General features: G+C 44.4%; 1 protein-coding gene across 1 annotated transcript in view; it reads right to left on the bottom strand.

Annotated features, from left to right (window-relative positions):
- The window catches only part of NRXN1 (neurexin 1), an 814,281-nt gene that overhangs the window by 423,443 nt on the left and 367,029 nt on the right, over positions 1-23,809 (bottom strand). Inside the window, 3 exon segments of the mRNA XM_068153449.1 lie at positions 7,374-7,564; positions 8,139-8,520; positions 14,442-14,564. Of these exon segments, the coding sequence (XP_068009550.1) occupies positions 7,374-7,564; positions 8,139-8,520; positions 14,442-14,564 (696 nt within the window).

Raw genomic sequence — 23,809 nt, 5'->3', positions numbered from 1 at the left:
TGGTAGAAGCCTCATCCCTGGAGGTTTTTAAAGCCAGGCTGGATGTGGCTGTGAGCAACCTGCTGTAGTGTGATCTGTCCCTGCCCATAGCAGGGGGGTTGGAACTGGATGATCTTTGAGGTCCCTTCCAACCCTGATAATTCAATGATTGTATGATCTTAAGTTGTAAAGAATAAAGGATAAAAGAATTTGCATTAGATGAGTTTGCCCAGTCACCTCCTGTCAACCTGCTCATGGATCTTTGCTACACAGGAGGTCTCAAAGAAATGCTCTGGGTTTCAAGTCCCTTATTCTCCCCTTTTACAGAGGCTGTTTTCCCAACACTATCAGGAAGACAACTGCTGCATTTGCCATTGTCTACTCCAACAGGTCACATCAGGAACATCCATTGGCTGTTGACAGTACTTGGAACTCTGCATTTGGAACAGAACATTATTTCTGCATGAAGAGTTCACAGCCCACTGGCAAGGTCATTACAATTAGCTCACGCCTGCTTATTTGAGAACTTTAAGCATTATTACTCTTCCACTTGTATAAATTTTGGATTTCTTCTACAAAATAATGTCCTGTGCTTCTTAAAGCTTTGTTTCTGAGCAGTAGAAATATGAAGGATCACTGCTGTTGATAGAGACTTTACAGAGTAGAGGACATCCAATGCAGCAGGCAATAAAGGGCTCAATATCAAATAACAGGGACAAATATTACATGAAATTGAAACAAATTCAGTTCCCATTGCTGGAACAAGGAATCTTCTTCACCATCAAGTCTGATTCAGCTGAGTTTTGTGCAGCATGAATAACCTACTTCAAAAGGCAAATGGAGTACCAACAGATTATGTGACTACTATGAATCACCAACGAATATGCCAAGCTAGTAGATCTACTGATGATGTAGTTAATTGCATTAAAAGTTTACAAGGATTAATTAATTGCCATCTGAGTCTTCATGGACGTGGAAGAAGTGTTTTGTAGTGCCTTTGTAAAACCACCGAGGTGGTACCAGCAACCTAATCTAGAAGGATGTCCCTGCTCACTGCATGGGGAGCTGGACAAGATGACCTTTGAGGGTCCCTTCCAACCCAATGCATTCTATGATTCTATGTTATAATATGCCCAGCCTAACCAAAGGATGCATCTTTCCTTTGGCAAGAATGAGAACTAGGAGCAAAAGCCAAATTCTGCTGCCACTTCCATTTTTCTGCCCCTTAATGAGGCTGCTCAGACCCCTCAGACCCCACAAGGGCATGGTATGAATTGCCCTCCACCCAACTGCTTTTGGTTTGGGGAAGCTCTGAATGCTAGCTGTACCAACCATTTAAGCTACACTGGAAGCAGAACAGGGAATCTGCTCATGAAATCCACAAAAGGAAATTAGCTGTGTAACTGACCGTGGGCAGGCTCCAGCTGCATTGCCTCTGCTGTTAAGACTCATTTACCTCCACAAGTTAGATCGGCTAGAACTGCACCCAAGTACACTTTGCTAATTTTCTCTGCTAGGAAAAATAACACAGTTCTCAGAATCCAAACACAGGACTACTTTCACTCATTTATCTGTCCCCAATTTATAATTTACCCATCTAATTACAGCAAGGATTAAGCTGAAGGATTGAATAGGAGTGTTTCCACAGGCACCCACTCCAACCCACTGCATCTGTACTAGAGCTTATGCAGGGAAGCCAGGCTGTAGTCAGGTGGGGGTTGGTCTCTTCTCCCAGGCAACTAGCACCAGAACAAGAGGACACAGTCTCAAGCTGCACCAGGGGAAGTTTAGGCTCGAGGTGAGGAGAAAATCCTTCACAGACAGAAAGAGTAACTTGCCATTGGAATGTGCTGCCCAAGGAGGTGGTGGAGTGTTCAAATCGATTGGATGTGGCACTTGGAGCCATGGTTTAGTTGTCACGAGGTGTTAGGTATTAGGTAATAGGTTGGACTTTATGATCTTTGAGGTCTTTTCTAACCTGGTTGATTCTGTGATTCTGTCCAACCCCTTGCAGTCATCAAGGACACCTCTGACTAGAGCAGGCTGCACAGGGCCACAATGAGTCTGACCCTGAATGTCTGGAATAATGAATTTTCTATGATAAAAAGCCAAATCCTACACCCAAAGGGAAAGAGTGGAAACTCTCTTTGATGGTAACTGTCTGCTTTCCCAGACAAATGGCATGCTGAACAGGCTTGACAAGACAAGCTCTGTCATATCTTCACACTTGACTCACTGTGTATTTGCAGAAAAAACAGCACAGACTGATTTATCTGTCCAGTATGAATTTCAGCACCTTGAACCTGGTGAATGAGAAGCTGGACATAAGCCAGCAATGTGCACCTGCAGCCTGGAACGTCAATCACATCCTGGGCAGCATCAAAAGAAGTGTGGCCAGCAGATCAAGAGAGGGGATTCTGCCACTCTGCTCTGGTGAGACCTCACCTGCACTGCAGTGTCCACCTCTGAGGCCACCAACACAAGAGACACATGGACCTGCTGGAGCGGGTCCAGAGGAGGCCACAAAGATGTCAGGGGGCTGGAGCAGCTCTGCCTGGAGAAGAGAAGGCTCTTGAAGAGACCTAATTGCGGTCTTCCAGTATCTGAATGGGTCCTACAAGAAGGCTGGAAAAGGACTGTTTGTAGTGATAGGATGAGGGATAATTGTTTGGAACTGGAGCAGGAAATACTGGAACAAGTGGTTGAGGCCCCATCCCTGGAGACATTCAAGATCAGACTCAATGTGGCCCTGGGCTGCCTAATCTATGATAGGTTGGACTCGATGATCCTCGAGGTCCTTTCCAACCTAAGTTATACTGTGATACTGTGATACTGTGATCTAGTTGGAGGTGTCCCTGCTGAATGCAGGGGGGTTGGATGAGACAACCTCTGAGGGTCCTTTCCAACCCAGTGCAATCTGTGAACAGGTGAGCTCTGATACAGAATTGTTGATATCACTAGCAGGCACGATTTTGAATTTGCTTTGTTGCTAGAGCTGGAATAAGACAGGAAAATGAATTAAGTGTAGATGCTTGTATCAGGGAAGCGTATGGAGTGTTCCTAGCATAACAGAGATGTGTCATCTGAAGAAATACTGACACACACCACAAAAGAACACCCTACAGGAAAGCATTGCAACCTGAATGCAAAGGAATAAAAAACAATAATGAAAGGCAATTGCTTTTTTCTCCTTTTTAGCCTGGACTCCCCCAGAAGTCCAACAGAAATTCTGATGGTGTATGCTGTGCCAGGTTTAAAGGGAAGCTGAGTGAGCAAAATGTAACAGAAAGCATGAAGAAAGTAAAATGAAACATCCTTCTAGGACATGGACCTGATGGAGTGGGTCCAGAGCAGGGCCACGAGAATGGTCATGGGGTTGGAGCACCTCTGCTACGAGGCCAGGCTGAGCAAGCTGAAAGAGAAGGCTTTGGGTAACTCTAATAGCAGCCTTCCAGTATGTGAAGGGGGCTACTGGAAGGCTGCAGAGGGGCTGTTTCTAAAGGCTTGTGGTGATAGGATGTGAGGCAATGGTTTGAAATTAGAGTAGATTTAGATTGGATGTTAGAAACAAGTTCTGCAGCATGAGGGTGGTGGAACACTGCAGCAGGCTGCATAGGGAGGTAGTTGAGGCCCCACCCTTGGAGATATTCAAAGCCAGGCTTGACATGACTTTGGACAGTCTGGTATAATGGAGGATGTCCCTGCTCACTGAAGGGAGTTGGATTAAATTACCTTTGTAGGTCGCTTCCAACCCAAACCACTCTGTGATTTATATGCTAGACCAGTTTGAGAGAGATGCTTACTGTACCTGACTGTACTGACAATGTCAGGCTTGCTATTCTTCTACTGTTACCTTGCCTGGGTGGGGAATTACAGAAAATCAGCATCTAAGACAACTCACTTTCCCTGCTTCAAGTCTCAGCCTGTTTCTCATTTCTTTTATGCTCTTCAGGTTGTTGCGTTTGTTGTGGTTTCTTGGTTGGTTGGTTGGTTTTGTGTGGGGTTTTTGTTGTTGTTGTTGTCCAACAGAACTCAAGGTTAGGAAATGCAGCACCGATGGCCATACTTGTACTTCAAAAAAGGGTAAAGCAAAACTAGGATTTTCAAAGCGAAGAAAACAAAGGAATGCTGGATTGTGCAGGTTACCCTCCCCGATGAGCTTTCCCTGTGAAGGCACCGAGCATTGAGTGAAATCACACTGCCCTCTAGTGCCTTCATTCACCACAGCCTCCAAGCTCCTTTGTCTTAAATACACCACCACCCCAAGACACCACATGAAGATGGAGAATAAAATAACTGTCTCAACTCAGCTATCATTTCTTAACTGGAGCATTTATCCTACTCATGTCTAATTGATATACTGGGGCAGGAACAAATCAACCAAGCAAAACAACTCAACCAAGAGATTAAACACCGCTACATACATAAGGGGATGCACAAGTGAGTTCTTGTGATTGCAAAAGGAAAGTGTGAAAGAATAATGTGAATGATTAGTCTACAGCATCAAAAATAACGTTGAACTAATGCATTGTCTTAGCAAACATCAACCTCATCTACAACTTCATCTGCAAGAATACTCTGCTGAGATCCCAACTTCAATCCTGCCTCCAGTTCAGGTGTCCCCAGCACAAGAAGGACACAGAGCTGCTGGTGTGAGTCCAGAGGAGGCCACAAATATGGTCCAAGGGCTGAAGCACCTCTGCTGTGAGGACAGGCTGAGGGAGCTGGGGGTGGTCAGCCTAGAGAAGACTCCAGGAGGACCCTAGGGCTGCCTTCCAATACCTGAAGGGATCCTACAGGTAGGCTGCAGAGGGACTTCCTAAGGGTGTCTATGGACAGGGCAAGGGGGAATGATTTGAAGCTGAGGAAGAGGAGGGTTAGACTGGAGCTTAGGAAGAAGTTCTTCAGTACAAGGGTAGTGAGACTCTGGAACAGGCTGCACAGGGAGGCTGTGGATGCCTCCTCCCTGGGGGTGTTCAAGGCCAAGCTGGATGAGGCCTTGAGCAGCAGAGTCCAGTAGAGAAGAGTCCCTACCTATGACAAGGAGCTTGTAGTAGATGATCTCTGAGGTCCCTTCCATGCCTGAGCCATTCTAGGATTCTGTGAAAAGCTTTAATGTATAAGCTGAGCATTTCTGATAACGAATCTCTTATTGAAGATCATGACATAACAAGATAGAGTTTTCACAATCTACCTTAGAATCTTAATAGCCCTTTCAAGTGAGGCAAACATGTAAAATATCATAAAATCCAAGATAATTACTAAGGTCAGATCATTACCTGTGATTCAGAGGTAGTTAAAAGAAAATTCAGTAAGCAGTAAGCTCTTGATGGAATATTAATACCCACTTTGAACCTCCTGGCTCTTCAAATACTGATTTTTTTTTGGACTGTTATGAAATCCTGGTTTTTTCCTAACCAGAAACTTTTACAAAGAATGCTAAAATACACAATACTTTTCCACATGGGCACAGGATATATTTCCTCTTGTCTGCTTAGGTAGGTAGTAATTTTTAAAGTACACTGAAACATCCCTTCAAAAAAGATCTTTCCCTCTGATGCAAATTAGCTTTTCCAGAAACCAACCCTTACCACTGGCTGTTATTACTTAAGATACACAGACATATCACTTTGGTTTGTAAAAATGGATGTAAAGAATCTAGCTGGAGCTACAGATATGAAAGTATAGAGCTATAAAATGAAGTTTATCCCACCCTGCAATGGAAATTACACCACGCATTTAGGTGAGCATGCTTATGGTTGCAATACATCTGGCATTCACTCATTCGTTGGAGGACTGCTGGGGAAGGTCACTTTACTTATGAGGTGTTTTATGATATCCAAACACTGCACTGCATTTCTTTTTCACCCCCCTAAGAGGCAGGTTTTATATGGAATACAGAACAAGAGGACACAGGTCTAAATTTTCCCCACTTCTGTAACATAGAGACCATACAGGTTGCTCAGAGATGTGGTTGAGGCCCTTGTGCTAGAGGCATTCAAGGTCACCCTGGATATGGCCCTGGGCAGCTGATCTAGTTGGAGGTGTCCCTGCTGAATGCAGGGGGTTGGGACAAGGTGACTTTCAAGGGTCCCTTCCAACCCAGGGAATCAGTTCTGCAAACTCTTTGTAGGCATGCTGTGAAGCTTGGGCTGTGGTTGCTAAATGTTGCTTATATGTTATTCGTAGAGTGACAGAATAGTTTAGGTTGCAAGAGACCTCAAAGATCACCCAGTTTCAACCCCCTGTCACAGGTAGGGACACTTCCCACTAGCCCAGGTTGCTCAAAGCCTCATCCAACCTGGCCTTGAACACCCTCAGGGATGGGGCATCCATGACCTCCCTGGGCAATCTGTTCCAGTGTCTCACCACCCTCACTGGAAAGAATTTCTTCCTAATCTCCAGTCTCCATCTGCTCTCCTCATGTTTGTATCCATTCCCTCTCATCCTATCACTACAAGCCCTTGTAAATAGTCCATTCCTGGCTTTCTTGCTGGCCTCTTTCAGGTGCTGGAAGGCTGCTCTAAGGTCTCCCCAGAGGGTTCTCTTCTTCAGGCTGAACAGCTCCACCTCTCTTAGCCTGTCCCCATAGAGGACAGTAGGTTGTCTATCCCTATGAACATATTTGTGGTCTCCTCTTGACCCACTCCCCTTTTATGCTGGGGGAACAGAACTGGACACAGTGCTGAAGTTGGAATCTCAGGAGAGCAGAAGGGCAGAATCCCCTCCCTGTCCCGCTGCTCTCCCTGCTTTGGATGCAGCCCAGCACACAGCTGCCAGTGACCATTGCTGGCTCATGGGGAGTTTGTCACCAACTGACATCCCCAAGTCCTTCTCCTCCAGACTGCTCTTAAGCCACTCCTTGCTCAGATTATATTTGTGCTTAGAATTGCCCCAACCCAGGTGTAGGACCTCACATGCAAGTATCAAGATTTTTATTCCAGAGTCAAGCTTTTTTCAGACCTTTTTTCCTTTAGCCTTCCAATTACCTTTTGGTATCTATGGGCCACTTGGTGTTCTTGTAAGTTGCTTTTCTGTTGTTGTGTTTGGTTGGTTGTGGGTTTTTTGATTGTGTCTGCTTGTTTGTTTGTTATGAGTTTCTGCTGGGTTTTCTTTTGTTGGTTGGTTTTGGTTGGGTTTTTGTTTGTTTCCTTTTCTTCACACATGGGTTTGGTTTGGTTTCTTCACACATTTGAAGTTGCACCTAACTGTGCAGAACTATGTTAGCTCGGCAACGTCAGTTTAGCAGACCATATTAATTATTGCCATTTCAACCCAAGTCCATTATTATCATATAAAACCTTTCCCGTGGTGCTACAAGTCTGCACTGTACACACATGATTTATTCAGGCAATGTCCCTCACTGTGAATGTTACAGGAATGATTGTACTCACTTTTGAGGTCTAAATTTCTGGCTCCAGCTGTGCTCTGCGTGGTGATTTTAGTGTCGATCTTTACAGTGTGGAGGTTGTTGGTATCCCTCGATATCATCACATTGTGCCACTGGTTGTCGTTCAGGGGTTTATTAGAGCTTCCTTTGATGAGATTTGCACCGTTCCCCAAGTCAAACACATAGTGCAAATACCTGGGAAAAGAGAAAAAAATGGAAAAGTTTCCTTTTTCCTTTAGATAGCAAGGGGGCCACTAATGAACACCTCTAGTCTTCCCTAGTTCCTTGCACTCCTCAGCAGTGCTGGTAAAAACCAGAAGACGACAATGAATGCCAGGTGGGGAAGCAACCTTAATTCAGAGGAATCACCAGTGGTGGAGATGAGCTTGAGATGCAGTCCCAAGTTTCTGCAAAGCAACGAGCACTCCAGGTACCAGCACATGCATACATACGTGGAGAGAGAGGAAGTGGAAGCCTACAAGCTAGCGTTTCTCTGTGGGGAACACTTTAGAAGTTGTACCTAGGAGTTACTTGCATTGTTATTTATTTGTATTTTTTTTTCAGGCATCTAGCTTCACCTGAAAGAAAGAGTTGCCATAAAGCACATGAAGTTCAACAGGAAGAAACATTCACCAGTCAGAATATGCACGGCGAGGTAAGGCATTGCCTGCTAAGCTCTCCCTGGCGTTCCTCCTGCTGTGCACATTTTCAACGGGCTGCTTTTGGGGTGGGTTTTTGTTTTGGGGCTGTGATGCTGATCCATACATACCCTTTCACTAACTCAACCACAATGAAATCATTTCCATCGCCACTGTTATAAAGGATCAATCCATCCAGGGAGGTGGTTTTGAACTGGAAAAAAAGGTGCATAGATGTGTACGCTTGGAGCGTGGCCAGCGCCACATAACTGGCTTTTGTTTTAAAGGTTACAGGGTCTGCTATGATGTTCCTGAACCCAAATCTTGCATTTAGCTCACAATAATCGATGTCTCCATTTTTACACAAGTCAATGTATGCCATGCCATTAAATGTGAGACTCTGCAGATGCCCAATGAAATTAGAAGGCACAGAAGACAGGTAGCGCCGCTCGGTTATGATTCCTGTTTCTATGTTGTGGAATTCCAGCCGTGTGTGGTCACCAGCCATTTGACCTTGAAACAGCAACAAGAAAACACATGTTAGCACCTGAGAATGGGAGGTCAGAAAGCACCTGTGGGGATTTTAGGCTATGCCTTTAAAATTTAGTTACAGAGTGTGAGCAGAGAAGTAGAAAAATATAAATTAATCACTATTGGGTGTAAAAAGGAAGACTGAAGATTACTCTAAACAAATTCATTGGAGGAGGTCTTGGGTGACAGGTTGGACTTGATGATCTTTGAGGTCTTTTCCAACCTTATTGATTCTATGATTCTATAATTCTATGAATATCAGCTATAAGACTGCTTGTACCAAAACAATTCTCTCTCGTTTCTGATCTCTCTCTGCTTGCTTCACCCAGGAGAGGTTAATCTGCTTCTGGCTGATCTTGGCTGTGTTGTTTTGTTAAGTCCAACCCATTGCTTTCTCTCTGCTCCTCTTCTCTCTTGGGACAGGGGGGAAGGGGATGTGTGTGTGTGCAGTGGAACAGCTTCCCTGGTCTCTCACCAGGACAATTTGCATGCTGTTTGCTAATTGCAAATATCTGTATAATATTGTAACTACTGTATATTTTGTACACATTCATTGCATGCCATTGTAGAGTGTAGCCTTGCTTGTAAATACAGCCTCCATTTGCTTCTAACTGAGTTGGTCTGGCAAAGTTAATGCTGGGGGAGAAAAATTTCAACCCACCACAGCACCTCATGTGATTAAGCATCTGTATCAGTTTCATGGTTCCAGAATGGACAAGGCCAATTCTTGGCTCCAATAAGGATTTCTCCTAAATTAATCCATTCTAGCAGTAAGCATCTGGGAGCCTTTACACCAGCTTCAATGTGTTTGGATATGGCCATCAGCGAGATTTTTACACTGAAACACAGTACCACAGATGATATATCAAGCTGCCAAGGAATCTCTCCTCACTTTGGGTGACACTTAAGCAGTGTGGTGGGTTTAGGCTGATGATGCCTAGAAGATTTTCCACAAATTGAGTAGACGAGTGGTAGAATGTAAATAAATTGCCATTGGATCTAAAAGGGAAAATAATAAGATCTAAAAGATCCCATTGGTCTGATAACTAACATAAAGATAGTTGTATAAAGTAACTCTTGCTCTTTTTGGCTTCTTTTGCTCTAGCAGATACTAGCTGGCTGCTTCTGACCTTGGCTGCATTTCTTGGTTGTGGCTAAGTACTAACAGCCTACTCTCTGCTCTTGTTTCTCTTGTCCTGTGTAGAGGGGTTCTTGTGTTGTTTATAAATTGCAGATGTATGTAAATATTGTATATTTTGTACTTATTCATTGCATTTCACATGTCTAGATTGTAGTGTGCTTGTAAATACAGCTTCATTCACTTCCAACTGAGCTGGTCTGGGCAATTTTATTCTGGGAGGTAATCTCAGCCCACCACTCCAGGGATGGTTTTACTGCAAGCAAGTGCAATTAATTAACATGACATGAAGATCATATAGGCAAATCTCAGAGCTAAACCTACAATGTTAAGAGTTTCATGGAAGAGAGACCAGTTTAGGGGGTAGCATTCCATGTACTTTGCTTAAACACACATGGTCTGGTAAGGGGAAAGAAGGATTCCCGATTAAGCTCTCTTAGGTACATTAGTGCTGGCCCTGCTGCAAACCCTTGTGCTACAAGGGTGGACAGAGCCTTCCTTGAAAGCAATTAGCTTTGTTCATGGGGCTAAACTAGGAGAAGAGGGCAGGGACTAAATAGCTGGGCAAAACCAGCCTGCAGCAAGACTGAATGCCAGGGTCTTGTAATCCTGAAAACAGCAAGGGACTTGCTTGCATCATAAGCGTGGCCAAAACCAAGCCTTACAGCTACCTTTGAGGATTTCTTTGCCATGCAAAGACTCCTGGACAGCAGAAAGGCTGAAATTTGCTGACTACATAGCTGCTGTGAAGGAAAGGACCAAGACTGCCTGCAGGCCAGATGAGTTTTTCAGATAGTTATTAAACCCCTGGCTCAGCACATTCAAATTGTGTTCTATTCTCTAGCAGAGCTCAGATTATTTTTCCCCCATGGTTATTTTTAAAGAAATAGGTCAGTACTGTCACAAGGCTGACTCATGGTCACACTCTTGGAGGTATGATGACAAAACAGCTTTTTACTGCTAATTATTTTTTACCACTTAACAGACATATTGCAAATGATGGCCTGGATCTCCCTGTCCCTCAGCTGTTTCTTCTCTCTCATGAAGTACAAAGAAGGTGAAAACCACACTTAGCCCAGGTGGAAGGTGTCCATATTCATGGCAGGGGGTTTGGAACTAGATGATCTTGAAGGTCCCTTCCAACCCAAACCATTCCATGAATCTATGAATAAACAGTGGCATAAAACTGCTCTGTGACACAAGTTCCCTGCGTTGCAGTGCAAAGCTGTTGGCAGGCTGAAGTGCCCTCTGTGCTTCCCTGAATGTGTCGGCAGGCTGAAGTGCCCTCTGTCCTCTGAACATACCGTTCCAGGAGGACCATGTGAGCTTTGAGCCAGGATGGACTTGTCCAGTGGTGGTGAAGAAAGCCTTGACTAGGCTCAAAGAGCTGTACTTTCCCAGGTTTATTTAAGCAAGCAGCTGTGTACATGTGTGTGAACAGAGAAAAGATAAGGGCAAGATGGATGTAGGTATTTGGGCTTTGCCCAGGAAGATGAGTCCAGAGGAGGACCACAAAGATGATCAGAGGGATGGAGAACCTCTCCTGTGAAGACAGGCTGAAAGAATTGGGAGTTGCTCAGTCTGGAGAAGAGAAGGTTCAAGGGAGACCTTAGAGCTACATTTCAATACCTGAAAGGGACCTAGAGGAAGGCTGGGAGAGACTGTTCAGAAGAGCCTGTGGCAATAGGACAAGGGGCAATGGTTTGAAAGTGGAGCAGTGGAAATTTAGATTGGTTGAAGGTATCCCTGCTGACTGCAAGGGGGTTGGACAAGATGACCTTAGAGGGTCCCTTCCAACCCAATGCAATTTGTGAGCATTAAGTCACAGCACTGAGACTCAAATACAGCTATAGGTGAAGTTACAATAACCTAGGCCTGAATGCTTTAATAGACACAGATTGTTCTAATAATGTGTGCCAAATATGTACAAGCAGCTAACTTATCTTCTCTGCTTATGTTACTGAACACCATCAGCATCTGGGATGCAGAGTCATGTGGCTGAGCACCTCAAGAGAGACCTTAATTCTATCTCAAGGACAGCTGCCTTGATGTTCTCATTGCTAAACATCAGTGCTGAAGATACTGCTTCTGATGATGTATTGCACAAAGCTGGGCTCTTCCTTGCAGCAATGACTCAGGGAGGTGTCTTGAAAAATGTCAAATCTGTAGCTTTCTGTGAGGCCAAGAGCTTGGACAACAGCCGGAGAGCTGAAGGTCATATTTTAGAGAGGAACCTTATGTATTCCAGGCTTAGATGACAATGCATAAATGTCATAGCAAAAATCCACTGAGCTCTGGCCTGTAGTGCAGCATCTTCACTACATTCACCCCCTGATTTCTTTCTTAAGTTCCAGAAGCTGGGCTCACATCCCAAATCTGCCCCTAACATTTCAGTTGGACAAACAAGCTAAGAGCATCTGGGTCCTCACACCATGAAGCGTAGCCAGGAGGTTGAGGGAGGTGATTCTCCCCCTCTACTCTACTCTACTCTGGTGAGACCCCACCTGGAGTACTGCATCCAGTTCTGGAGTGCCTATTACAGGAGGGATCTGGACATGATGGAGTGTGCCCAGAGATGGGCCACAAGGATGAGCAGAGGGCTGGAGCTCCTCTCCTATGAGGACAGACTGAGAGAGTTGGGGCTGTTCAGTCTGGAGAACAGAAGGCTCTGAGGAGACCTTATTGGGGCATGCCTGTACCTGAGGGGAGCCTACAAGAAAGCTGGGGAGGGACTTTCTAGGGTGACAAGTAATGATAGGACTAGGGGGAATGCAACAAAACTAGAAGTGGGTACAGTCAGATTGGATGCTAGGAAGAAGTTCTTCCCCATGAGGGTGGTGAGACACTGGCACAGGTTGCCCAGGGGGGTGGTAGAAGCCTCATCCCTAGAGCTTTTTAAGGCCAGGCTGGAGGTGGCTCTAAGCAACCTGCTATAGTGTGAGGTGTCCCTGCCCATGGCAGGGGGTTGGACCTGGATGATCCTTGAGGTCCCTTCCAACCCTGACAATTCTATGATTCTATGATCGGAGTATTTGCAGCAAAGGACAGGCTGCAGTTTGTGCTTACAAGGTTGGGGTTTGGGTTTTATGAATTTGTCAGGTTGCTGTACAAGCTATGGGAAGACATACAAAGAGCCAAGTGAATTTCTCTTTGCTACCACAAGCTAAGTATCCTTTCCATTACCCTATCATGGTGAACTCTTGCGGTTCCCTTTTCCATGCACTTCCAGAAAACAAAGCACTCAGCCCAAGGACTGAAGTTCTTCTGTGAGGAGTGAAATTTTGGAAGCCACCTATATGACCTCCAGGGAAAGTCACAGCTCAAATTCTGACAGCTATTATGCATCCATGCACAAATTATGCACTTCTCAAAGATAATGAAGCTCAATCCATCATGAATGGGGGATATCTAATAGCTTCTAAAAGTTGGAAAGTCAAGACAAGGGGCAACGGACACAAATTGGAACACAGGAGGTTCCACATAAATACAAGGCAAAATATCTTCTCTTTGAGGGCAGCAGAACACTGGAGCAGGCTTGTAACCTGTAGTATTTGTAGAGGATATATCTGCCATGGGGAGCCCAGGAAATGTGTGTTTGGTTCTAGATGCTATATTTAATCAGCTCTAACCAGCTTCCTCTAACTAGAAAATGCCTCCAAAGTAGCCTTATTTGAGTTGCAGTTGAAACAGCAAGATGATCATATTTGTTCAGTGGAGCTTCTCCAATGCCATGTTGATTTTCACAATGAAAACAACTGGTCAGGGCCTTCTACTTTCTTGGGATGATGACCCAAAGCATCCTCCCTCAGACAGACTAAATTTTTGCTCCACCTCTGGGAGATCTATTGCTGAGTTCTGATCCTAGAAATTGTGTTCTTGCAACTCTTGTATGAGCACATTGCAACTGTTTTGCTCCCGGTGACTCGGTCTGCAGTGTTCTGCTGAGGTGAAAAGGGACTACTAAATCAGGTGCTTTCCTTGTTAAAGACTCATTCCAATTTGTGCAGTTTTGACAAAGCTTAGAACAAAAGATAAAAAGCTAATTAATACTACACAAAAACAAAGGAAACATGCTAAGTAGTTCACACAAAATGAAACACACTGCATTGTGCAAGGAATTGGGGCCAGAAGCCAGGGCTGTTGCTATTAACAACATGTATGTGACCTTTATCCTTAACAGAACCAAATCCAAGCCTTCTCTATTATTATTTTTGATTAAGATAATCACAGGAATGGCTTTCTAACATCTGCTAGCATTCAGGTCGTGGTTTATCTGCCATCCCAACTGCTATTCTACTGTTTGAGGAAAACCCGCTGCCTGACATCTCATTATTGAGGCCAGCTGATACAAGATCTAAAACACAGCAGAACACCCCTCAAACACTTATGAAATCCTTTCTCACAGCAACAGCTTAGAGTTTAACCTTGCCATAAATTCAGTGTGTGGGCCAAAAGCCTTTTACTTGCCTCCTCGTTAGTGATGTATCAAATGACTCCTCTCCAACAGTATTTCAGTCAGCATGAAGGTTTTCATTTGTTCCAAATAGGAATGTTGGAGCAAGGTTAACACCAAGTGTAACACCACACCTGTAGCGCCACTACTTCAAAATGCATAGCAGGGATTTTGGATCCTCCCCCCTAACCCCCCAAAAAGGCAAAAAATAAGGCATCTGGTGCTTTCAGACAAAGACATTTCACTTTTGTCATTGGTTTGGTTTGTGTTTCCCTTCCCCAGTAAGAATTAGTCCCAGTGCTGTCACACTACCTGTCATGGCCTGCTGGTCATCCACCATTAACTTTAAGCTCTTTCCTCGCCGAACCACACGCACTGTGTGCCACTCATTATCATTGAGGTTATAGCCAGCAAAAAGGGTCTCTGGACCTTTGCCTGTAGGATATGCCAAACAGTCATTATGCAATATTTCAATCAGTTTACATGTGAACCTCACAGAGAAAGAGAGAGAGAGAGAGACAGAGAGAGAGACTGGCTGGGCAAATGTTAAAACTCACCCAAAGTCACATCAAGTCAGAAAATTACCAAGTATAAGCAAACCTCAAAATACAGAGCTGCTACCTTAAAACACTTCTACTGCAGGTTTAACTAGAGAATTGTATTGCATATATACACATGTAATGAACCAGGTTGTCATAAACAGGCACAGTCAACATGAAGGTTTTCCAGGTCCCTTCCAACCCCTAGCGTTCTGTGATTCAGTTATGAACTTTCCAGTCATATTGAGAAAAGAAGGCTGAGAGGAGGCCTTATCAATGGCTAAATATCTGAGGGGTGGGTGTCAAGATGAAGGAGCCAGGTTCTTTTTGATGATGCCCTGTGACAGGACAAGGAACAACAGGTACAAGCTGGAACACAGGAGGTACCACCTTGACATGAGGAGGCACTTCCTCGTTGTGAGGGTGCTGGAGCTCTGGAGCAGGCTGCCCAGAGAGGTTGTGGAGTCTCCTTCTCTGGAGACGTTCAAAACCTACCTGGATGTGTTCCTGTGTGGCGTGCTCCAGGTGATCTTACTTTGGCCAAGGGTTGGACTCAATGACCTGTAGAGGTCCCTCCCGACTCCAAACATTCTGTGATTCTGTGATATGACCCTTTAAGAACTGGGATTGCTTGCAGCCAGAACTTCAGCACGTGTTTACAAGACTGGATTTTTGTTCCTTCATTAAAACTAGTTTGGGAAAAAGGTACAAGTGGAAGTGGTCACTGTGTCTCTGTGTGTGTTATCCTTCCCTTCAGCTGTGTCAGCTTCTTAGACCATGTTCATATGAGAACTCCCTAGAAGACCATTTGCATCCAAATGAGACTTTGGAAGGAAACACAATTCCATGTATAGCACAGAGCCCTTGCAATAACTGAAGTAGTCACAAATCCAAGAAGCAGGTTATCTGTTACACCTAGGAAAACATTTCTCAGAAGAAAATGTTTATGGAAATTATAGCTTGCACTGCTGACCAAGAAGAGAAAGAAAGAGAGAAAACTCCTGACTAGGCAGTGTCATTGATATGAGAGATGGACCAAGCACTGAACCAGACAACTTCTGTGCTCACACTGGAGTTATCGGACCTGTGTGGTGACTGCCCAGAAGCTGAAGCTACTCTGCAATTTAAATTACCTTCTTGCAAAATAGAGACCTGTCTGGCTTGTTCTTTTAGTTCCTGTGCAAGAATACAGGGTGCTGATAACTGAAGGAGATGCATAATAATGTAACATTTGATCCACTGGACAGAGTCCAACAGAGAGCTAGGAGGCTGATTGGAGAACTTGACCATCGCTGCTATGAAGAAAGATTGAAAGACCTGGGGCTGTTCAGTCTGGAGAGGAGAAGGCTGAGAGGGAACCTTACAAATATCTGTATATGTCTGAGGGCTGGGTGTCAGGATGAAGGTACCTGTCTCTTTTTGGTAGTGCCCAGTGACAGTACAAGGAACAGTGGGTACAAGCTGGAACACAGAAGGTTCTACCTCAACACAAGGAGACACTTCTTTATGGTGAGGTTGATGAAGCAGTAGAGCAGGCTGCCCAGAGAAGTTGTGCAGTCGTCTTCTCTGGAGACTTTCAAAACCCACCTGGATATGTTCATGTGTGACCTGCATTAGGTGATCCTGCTCTGGCAGGAGGGTTGGATTGGATGATCTCTGGGCATCCCTTCCAACTCCTACCATTCTGTGAGTCTGTGACACAAAAACTTCAGGTCTACAATGACTCAGATCATTACCTCCTCTACATCCTTCCAGATGACTACCTCCCCTGTGTCAGCCTTGTATTAAAAGGGATATGTCAGGCTCTGAAATGCTTCCACATTTCTTTTGGGATTCTTCTCCACCAGTGCAGGTTAAGTATGATGGATGAGGTCTATTAATAACTGGGTACCATAGGAGATGGTCTCAAAGCAAAGCCTCTCTGGCTTCAGGACTGTACCAGAGGGGGAAAAAGACTAATAGATTGATGGATGTAGCTGTTCAGCATATTGGTCAGTTTTCACCTCAGCAATACATCATTTACTATTATATCAAATCAAATCATGTTCATGCTTAAAATCTGTTAATCCAACTCCTTCCTTTTTGGTGGAAGAAACTTCCCTCATTGACTTTCAAATAGACTGACCTCAAATCAATTTAAACATCATATTATTGAGAGCCTAACAGTTCAGACTCTTCTGCCCTGGCTTATCGTGCTCTGATTCACAGTGAATCTACTGTAGACCTAAATCACTAAATCATTTGCTCTTCACTCTTATTCTGACTTGACACTCACCTGCCTCCATGGATGCCACACCAGGAAAAAATGCTATTGTATTTTGCACAGGAATTGGTATATTAGCAATTCTGGAGAGAGTGGGCTTTATTTTAGCCATTTTTTTTGTTTGTTTTGTTTAAGCACACTAAATATCTCCCATGAGAAGAAAAGACAGAGCCTTAATATAAACCCAAAATTTAAACAGAAAACAAAGGATTTTTTCCCCTGCTTTCTGCAGACTGATGCTACTCTTCCAACCTTATGTATCTCACGCTGTATCTCAGCTACAACTCCATTTGTTTCTTTCTAGACAAGGCACAGTTAATTTGCTTCATCTGCTCAGCACTTGCTCACTTTCAGAGCTACTGATTCTCTCAGATATCAATACCTGAATCATAAACCTTTCCTCTCAGCGACAAGTTGCAACCTGCAAAAATCCACTAAGTATCTCCCCTTGCTTAAGTACAAAAATTTATTATCGATGTCTGTGTTCAGCTCTTTTCCCATTTTAAAGCCTTAAATAACTACAAGATTTTATGCATCCCTAGAGTGAATGGCTAATACCAAATAAAAGAAGTACAGGCACTTTTATGGCTCTCTCAGTTTGCTCACAGTCCATCATGTCAGGGAAATCTGCACATCCATTTAAAAGCAGATAACTGCTTGCACCACCATCTTTTAATGTGGGCAAAGACAGACTGTGCAGCCAGAGGTACAAATCTGGATGAGGTAATTCATTATCAGCCAGGACATATAAATGTAATGCCTCCAAAATCCTAAATCACAGCTTCACTTAGGCACTCAAAGTTGAGCTTACTTTGCTTTCAGCACCTCGGCTAGAACCTGCCTTTGGTCCTTTATAAAGTTGAGGGGAAAAGGTATGAAATATCTCATTTTCAGGGTGCTGAATATTCTGAATGTTCTCTGGAGACTCCTATTCTCCTCCCTATCTTGTGAGGAGCCCTTTCAGCCTAATTCAAGCAGTGAAGATTTACTGGGCTCAGTGGGATCTGTTATCGATGGTAAGATGTGTGACTGCTTTTTCTCTTACAGCTATCTACCGTGTTCTACTTAAATAGGGAGGTCTTTTACCCAACTATTTGAACAGTATTCCAAAAAACCCAAACTGATCACTTTGAAACCCAAGCCTAAGTTTTGCATTGTACCACAGCACGTTCAGAAGTAGCTGGCTGAACCAAGCACAGACATTATTACTGGTACTTACAATGCCATCCATCGAGGACTGGAGGAGGAAAGGCAGCAGATACAAACTGGAACGCAGGAAGCTCCACCTCCACAGAAGGAAGAACTTCTTTGCCATGAAGCTGCCAGAGCACTGGAGAAAGCTGTTCAGTGAATCTCCATCTCTGGAGACTTTCAAGACCCATCTGGATGCATTTCTGTGTGACCTGCCCTAGGTGAACCTGCTTTGGCAGGGAAGTTGAACTCACTATTTTCCTAGTACCTGATTTCCAGCACCTGAAAGGGGGCTACAAGAAAGCTGGGAAGAACTTTTTACAAAGCTTTCCCTCCTAGGGAGAGAATGGATTGAAGCTTGAGGAGGGGAGACTTAGACTGGAGATTAGGAATACATTCTTTACAGTAAGGATGGTGAGACACTGGAACAGGTTGCTCAGGGAAGTTGTGGATGCCCCCTCTCTTTAAGGCCAGGGTGCACAGGGCCTTGAACAACCTGGTCTGTTGGCAGATTGGGCTTCTGTTCCAGCAAGCAGCCAGTCTCACTGACATTGTGCAATCCCCTGGTTACACACCAGACACAGAATCATGGAATTGTTTTGGTTGGAAAAGACCTGTAATATTACTGAGTCCAACCATTCTCTAACTCTACCAAGACTGGTGCTTTTTGGTTGGAAAAGACCTTTAAGATCGTTGAATCCAAGCATTCTCTAACTTCACCAAGGCTGGTGCTAAACCATGGCCCTCAGCACCACATCTCTGTCTCTGTGAAACACCTCCAGGGATGGGGAGTCAACCACCTCCCTGAGGAGCCTGTTCCAGGCTTTGAGAACCCTTTCAGTGAAGTTTCTTCTAATATCCTAAACCTCCCTGTGGTGCAACTTGAGGCTATTTCATCTCATGCTACTGCTTGTTACTTGGGGGAACAGAACAAACCCCAGCAAACCCCATCTCCTTTCAAGGAGTTGTAGGGAGCAATGAGGTCTGCCCTCAGCCTCCTCTTCTCCATACTGAACACCCCCAATTCCCTCAGCTGCTCCTCACCAGCCTTGTTCTCCAGCCCCTACACCATCTTTGTTGCCCTTCTCTGGACACATTCCAGCACCTCACTGCCTTTCTTGTTGTGAGGGCCCCAAAACTGAACCTATGACTCAAGGTGTGGCCTCACCAGTGCTGAGTACATGTGGGCAGTCACTTCCCTGGTCCTGCTGTGTCTGCAGCACAAAGCCTGCGGAGATCTTCCTCCTCCAGAACTAGATGCAGAAGTATAAAGGACAAAGAGGGGAAGGCACCACAATCTTCATTATCCTTTCTATAGTGCTTGGCTGCAGGAACAATTCAGCTCTTCCAAATCGCTCATTTGCAAGCTTGAACTCAGAAAGTCAGTTCTCATAGTGAATTAACTTTAAAGTTAATGGAAACATTGACTTGAGAAAGCCTTATTGTGGGTCAATTCTGTCAGCTGTTTGTTCCTCCTAAGGGACTCAGACAGAAAATCCCACAAGAACAGCATGCTTACTGAGCTACATCAAGCAAAACATATCAGTCTGCACTGCTTGAGCCAAATGTTCCAGCCTACAATAGCTTCATTGCAGGCAAAATTGCTTTTTGGCAATTTGGGTGAAGTATTGGCAGTTTAGGATATTTTTATTACTTTTTTTTTAAAACAAAAACACAAAAGCTGACATTTCAGAAATTAAACCAAAGGCCATTAGAGCTGCTATAATTCATTAGCCTTCATTTCAGCTCTGAAATAGACCTGCTCATGTTGTTTTGCGCTGGTTAAAGGGAAGAAGTCAGAGAGCTGTGGTCAGTGGGATGGAGTCTATTTGGAGGCCTGCATCTAGTGGTGTCCCTCAGGGGTCGGTACTGGGACCAGGACTGTTCAATGCATTCATTAACAATCTGGCTGAGGGCACAGAGGGCACTGTCAGCAACTTTGCTGATGACACCAAACTGGGAGCAGTGGCTGCCAGACCTGAAGGCTGTGCTGCCATTCAGTGAGACCTGGACAGGCTGGAGAGCTGGGTGGGGAGAAAGTGAATGAAATCTAACAAGGGCAAGTATAGAGTCTTGCATGTGGAAAAGAACAACCCCATGGACCAGGATAGGTTGGGAATCTATAGGTGCTGGTGATTAAGTCCTTACTTGTGAATGTCTATTCTCTAGGAATAGAATGAGGACTACGACTGAATTTCACCAAGATGGAGAAAGAAGCATCACAGACTAGGTACACTCTTGAGCTGCAGGTTTTTTCCTCCAGACTTTCTTGCCACCTTGAAGTATCTACAGGACACAAACTCGTGCTCTCAAAACTAGGACATGTGCTTTGCTAGTTAATAGCTGTGTTTAGATGAAGCTGAACCATATCTCTTGAAAACAAAATTGCTTTTGCAATTGCAATTACAACTAGATGTGATCAGAGAGTACATGAGAGGATAAAGCTGATTTTGTTACCACATGATGAAATGTCTAACCCAGCTCAGAGACATTTCTCAGCACATTACTTAAGGCACTCATTGGCAGGAATCAGTTGCATTTTAATTCAGTTGTGTTTGGGGTTTTTAAGCCATATATCTAAGCAAGTGAAACACAAACAGCCCTAAGGGCATATAATTGCTCCTTCTTCTTGGAAAGAATGTAATGAAAGCATTCTTTAAAAGCTAAAGCCAGAAGTCAGCTGGATTCCTGTATTTTTTAATAAGAGCTGAGTTTCTCTTTAGTACTGTTCCCCCAAGGATTATGATTATCAGAAAATGTACTAAAGGTACCAAAGGTTTTATGAATTTAGCCCAAGGCCCTAAATTGAAGCACAGCAAAGCCAATGAGCTTGCAACGAATGTTGGCTGCTTTGTCAGCTCGCTGCTGAACATATTCAAGGCAAATTTGCAAACATGATGTGGAAGCTGACAAGTGACTTTGCTGTAGGTAAGGTGAGCCTGAACTTTCCATACCTGACAATCCTGTGCTACTTTAAAGCAAGCTTCAGTGCAAGGTTATTTACTTCATATATACTGCAGGTAAAACACTGCATGCACTCAAAAAGATCAAGCAGCATTATCAACGCACTGGAAGGTCAGAGCCCACCTTGAATTCTGCTGCATCCAAATGCTGGGATTCTGAATTGGTATTCAGACTGGTTGTATAACTCCTGGCAAATCCCAATCCCTAGCAAATCCTAATTTGATTTTACCTTCATTTGACACAGCTGCTCTAACAAAGAATTCCAAGAGTTTTAAGCTGAATATGTTCAAGAATCTGTTTTAAGTGAGGTGTGCTCAACACGAACACTTTCAAGTCAACACCTTCATTTATTTGTGCTACTGCAGGGCATCAGGACAGCAGATAGCTCAGCAAGTGTGCTATGCCATTTTCTCAGCCAGCTCCACAGTTCATAGAACATTCTCCCAGAAGAGGCTGACCCCCCCTCCCCTCCCCCTTGCCACCTCACTACAACCTCCTTTCAGGAGATCTTCACTGAGGACATCCTGAGAAGGATACCAAGCAAGCTAAATATAGAAGTTCAACTTTTAATATAGTGTGGTGGTATGTGGTTTTCCAGCAGCACTGTCAGCTGGAAGCAAAACTGCTGGTTTGGTCTATTGCCACAGAATAACTGGGCAGCATGACAGACATGAAAAATAACCGATTGCTCGGCTCCAGACACCTAAAGCCATTTGCTGACATTGGGATGAGCCTCAGAAAAGATAACAGGAGAATGACAGGAAGGGAAAATCTGGCTACCTAAATGGGGAGGAGGCGAAAGAAGCTGCACTGACTCAATGCAGCAGCTCACTTAGACACAGTGATACTTCCCCTCACTCCAAGAAGGACAGGGATGTGCTTGAGTGGGTCCAGAGAACAAAGCTGGTGAAGGGTCTGGAGAATAGGGCTGGTGAGGAGCAGCTGAGGGAACTAGGGAGGAACATTTTAGGATGTCAGGGAGTGACAGCACTGGGGGGCATGGAAAAAAGTAGAAATGGGTAGATTCAGATTGGATGTTAGGAAGAAGTTCTTCCCCATGAGGGTGGTGAGACACTGGAACAGGTTGCTCCAGGAAGCCTCATCCCTGGTTGTTTTTAAAGCCAGGCTGCATGTGACTGTGAGAAACCTGCTCTAGTGTGAGGTGTCCCTGCCCATGGCAGGGGCATTGGAACCGGATGATCCTTGAGGTCCCTTCCAACCCTGACAATTCTATGAATCCACTCTATACCAAGGACAGGATTGAAAATTAGAACAAGTGACTTCCCAGCTCCTATGCAACACAGCACCCATAAAAACAGGAATCCTCCATTTGAAGCAGTCCTGGAATCCAGGGTTTTTAGAAGTATTTTTCTCTTGTTGTGATATGGCTTTAACAGCAGCCAGGATCTCTAATATTCATTGATTCTCTGTGAACTCAGAGTTTCATCAGTAGTACTGATTTGTGAGCTGTGGGCTTAAACACAGGGGGAAAAAGAGTGGTTCTGAGATGAGTTCAAATTAAATTTCTGCTTTCCCAAGAAGAGACAGATTTTCATCTCAGCAGAATCATTATTCTTGTCTTGCCTACCGAAACCAAAAGCCCCAAACCCTACAAAATACAAAGGCAGAGACATATACATTCCCTCATCCATGATTTCTAGAAACAGCAGAAAAGGTCCTTTCACCTTTCAAAGAAAAGGAGAGAGAAACACATGGGAATCTCTTTCTCAATAGGCATCTCTCACATGCTCCTGCTCAATGCAGTGCCTCAGCTTCCACAGGAGCTTTGCTGCCTCCTTTGAACACAAGATTTCTGTCTACTCTGCCCTGGTGAGACCTCACCAGGAGCACCGTGCCCAACTCTGGGGCCCCAAAAACAAGACAGACATGGACCTGGTGGAGTGGGTCCAGAGGAGGGATACAAAGATGATCAGAGGGTTGGAGAACCTCTGCCATGAAGATAGGCTGAAAGATTCTGAGTTGTTCAGCCTGGAGAAGAGAAGGCTCCGGAGAGACCTAATAACTGCCTTCCAGTACCTGAAGGGGGACACAAGAAGGCTGGAAAGGGACTGTTTATAAAAGCCTGCAGTGATAGGATGAGGGGCAGTGGGTTGAAACTGGAGTAGGGAAGATTTAGGTTGGACATCAGGAATAAGAATGGTGAAATAGAGGTTGCCCAGGGATGGGGTTGGAGTCCCATCCCTGGAGATGTTTGAGATCAGACTTGATCTGTCCCTAGTCAGCCTGCTCTAGTTAGAAGTGTCCCTGCTGAGTGCAGGGGAGTTGTAGAAGATAACCTTTGAGAGTCCCTTCCAACCCAATGCAATCTGTGAATCTGAATTCTGACTTGGAAACAGAATTTCACTGAGATGGCTTTCTCAATGTCTTTGATATTCATCACCCATTTGCAAATTGCTGTCATTCAGTGAATCAATACAAAACAACTAGTGAGACACTCCAGCTGCTACAGGGAACAGATATGGCAGACCTCTAAGTGTACCCTGATGCTGCAGACACCCTTTATGAGTCTCAGGAAGCTGTGCTACCCTTTTCAACTCCTAAGCTTGCCCTCTTTCTTTCCACTAAAACCTAGGGAAAGGAAAACAACCTGACTTAGAGTGATTTTTGCAGGAAGGGTTGGCACATACCTGAATTTGGAGTTTTGTTTTCCTGAGAGATTTGGAATATTTGTTTTTGGGTTGTTTTTTTGGTTAAATTTCACC

This window comes from Melanerpes formicivorus, unplaced genomic scaffold (assembly GCF_026170545.1).
Source record: "Melanerpes formicivorus ecotype bairdi unplaced genomic scaffold, bMelFor1.0.p_v2 SCAF_26, whole genome shotgun sequence".
Lineage (NCBI taxonomy): Eukaryota > Metazoa > Chordata > Aves > Piciformes > Picidae > Melanerpes > Melanerpes formicivorus.
The sequence above is the reverse complement of the archived record's forward strand: the minus strand, read 5'-3'. Positions and strand labels throughout refer to the sequence as shown.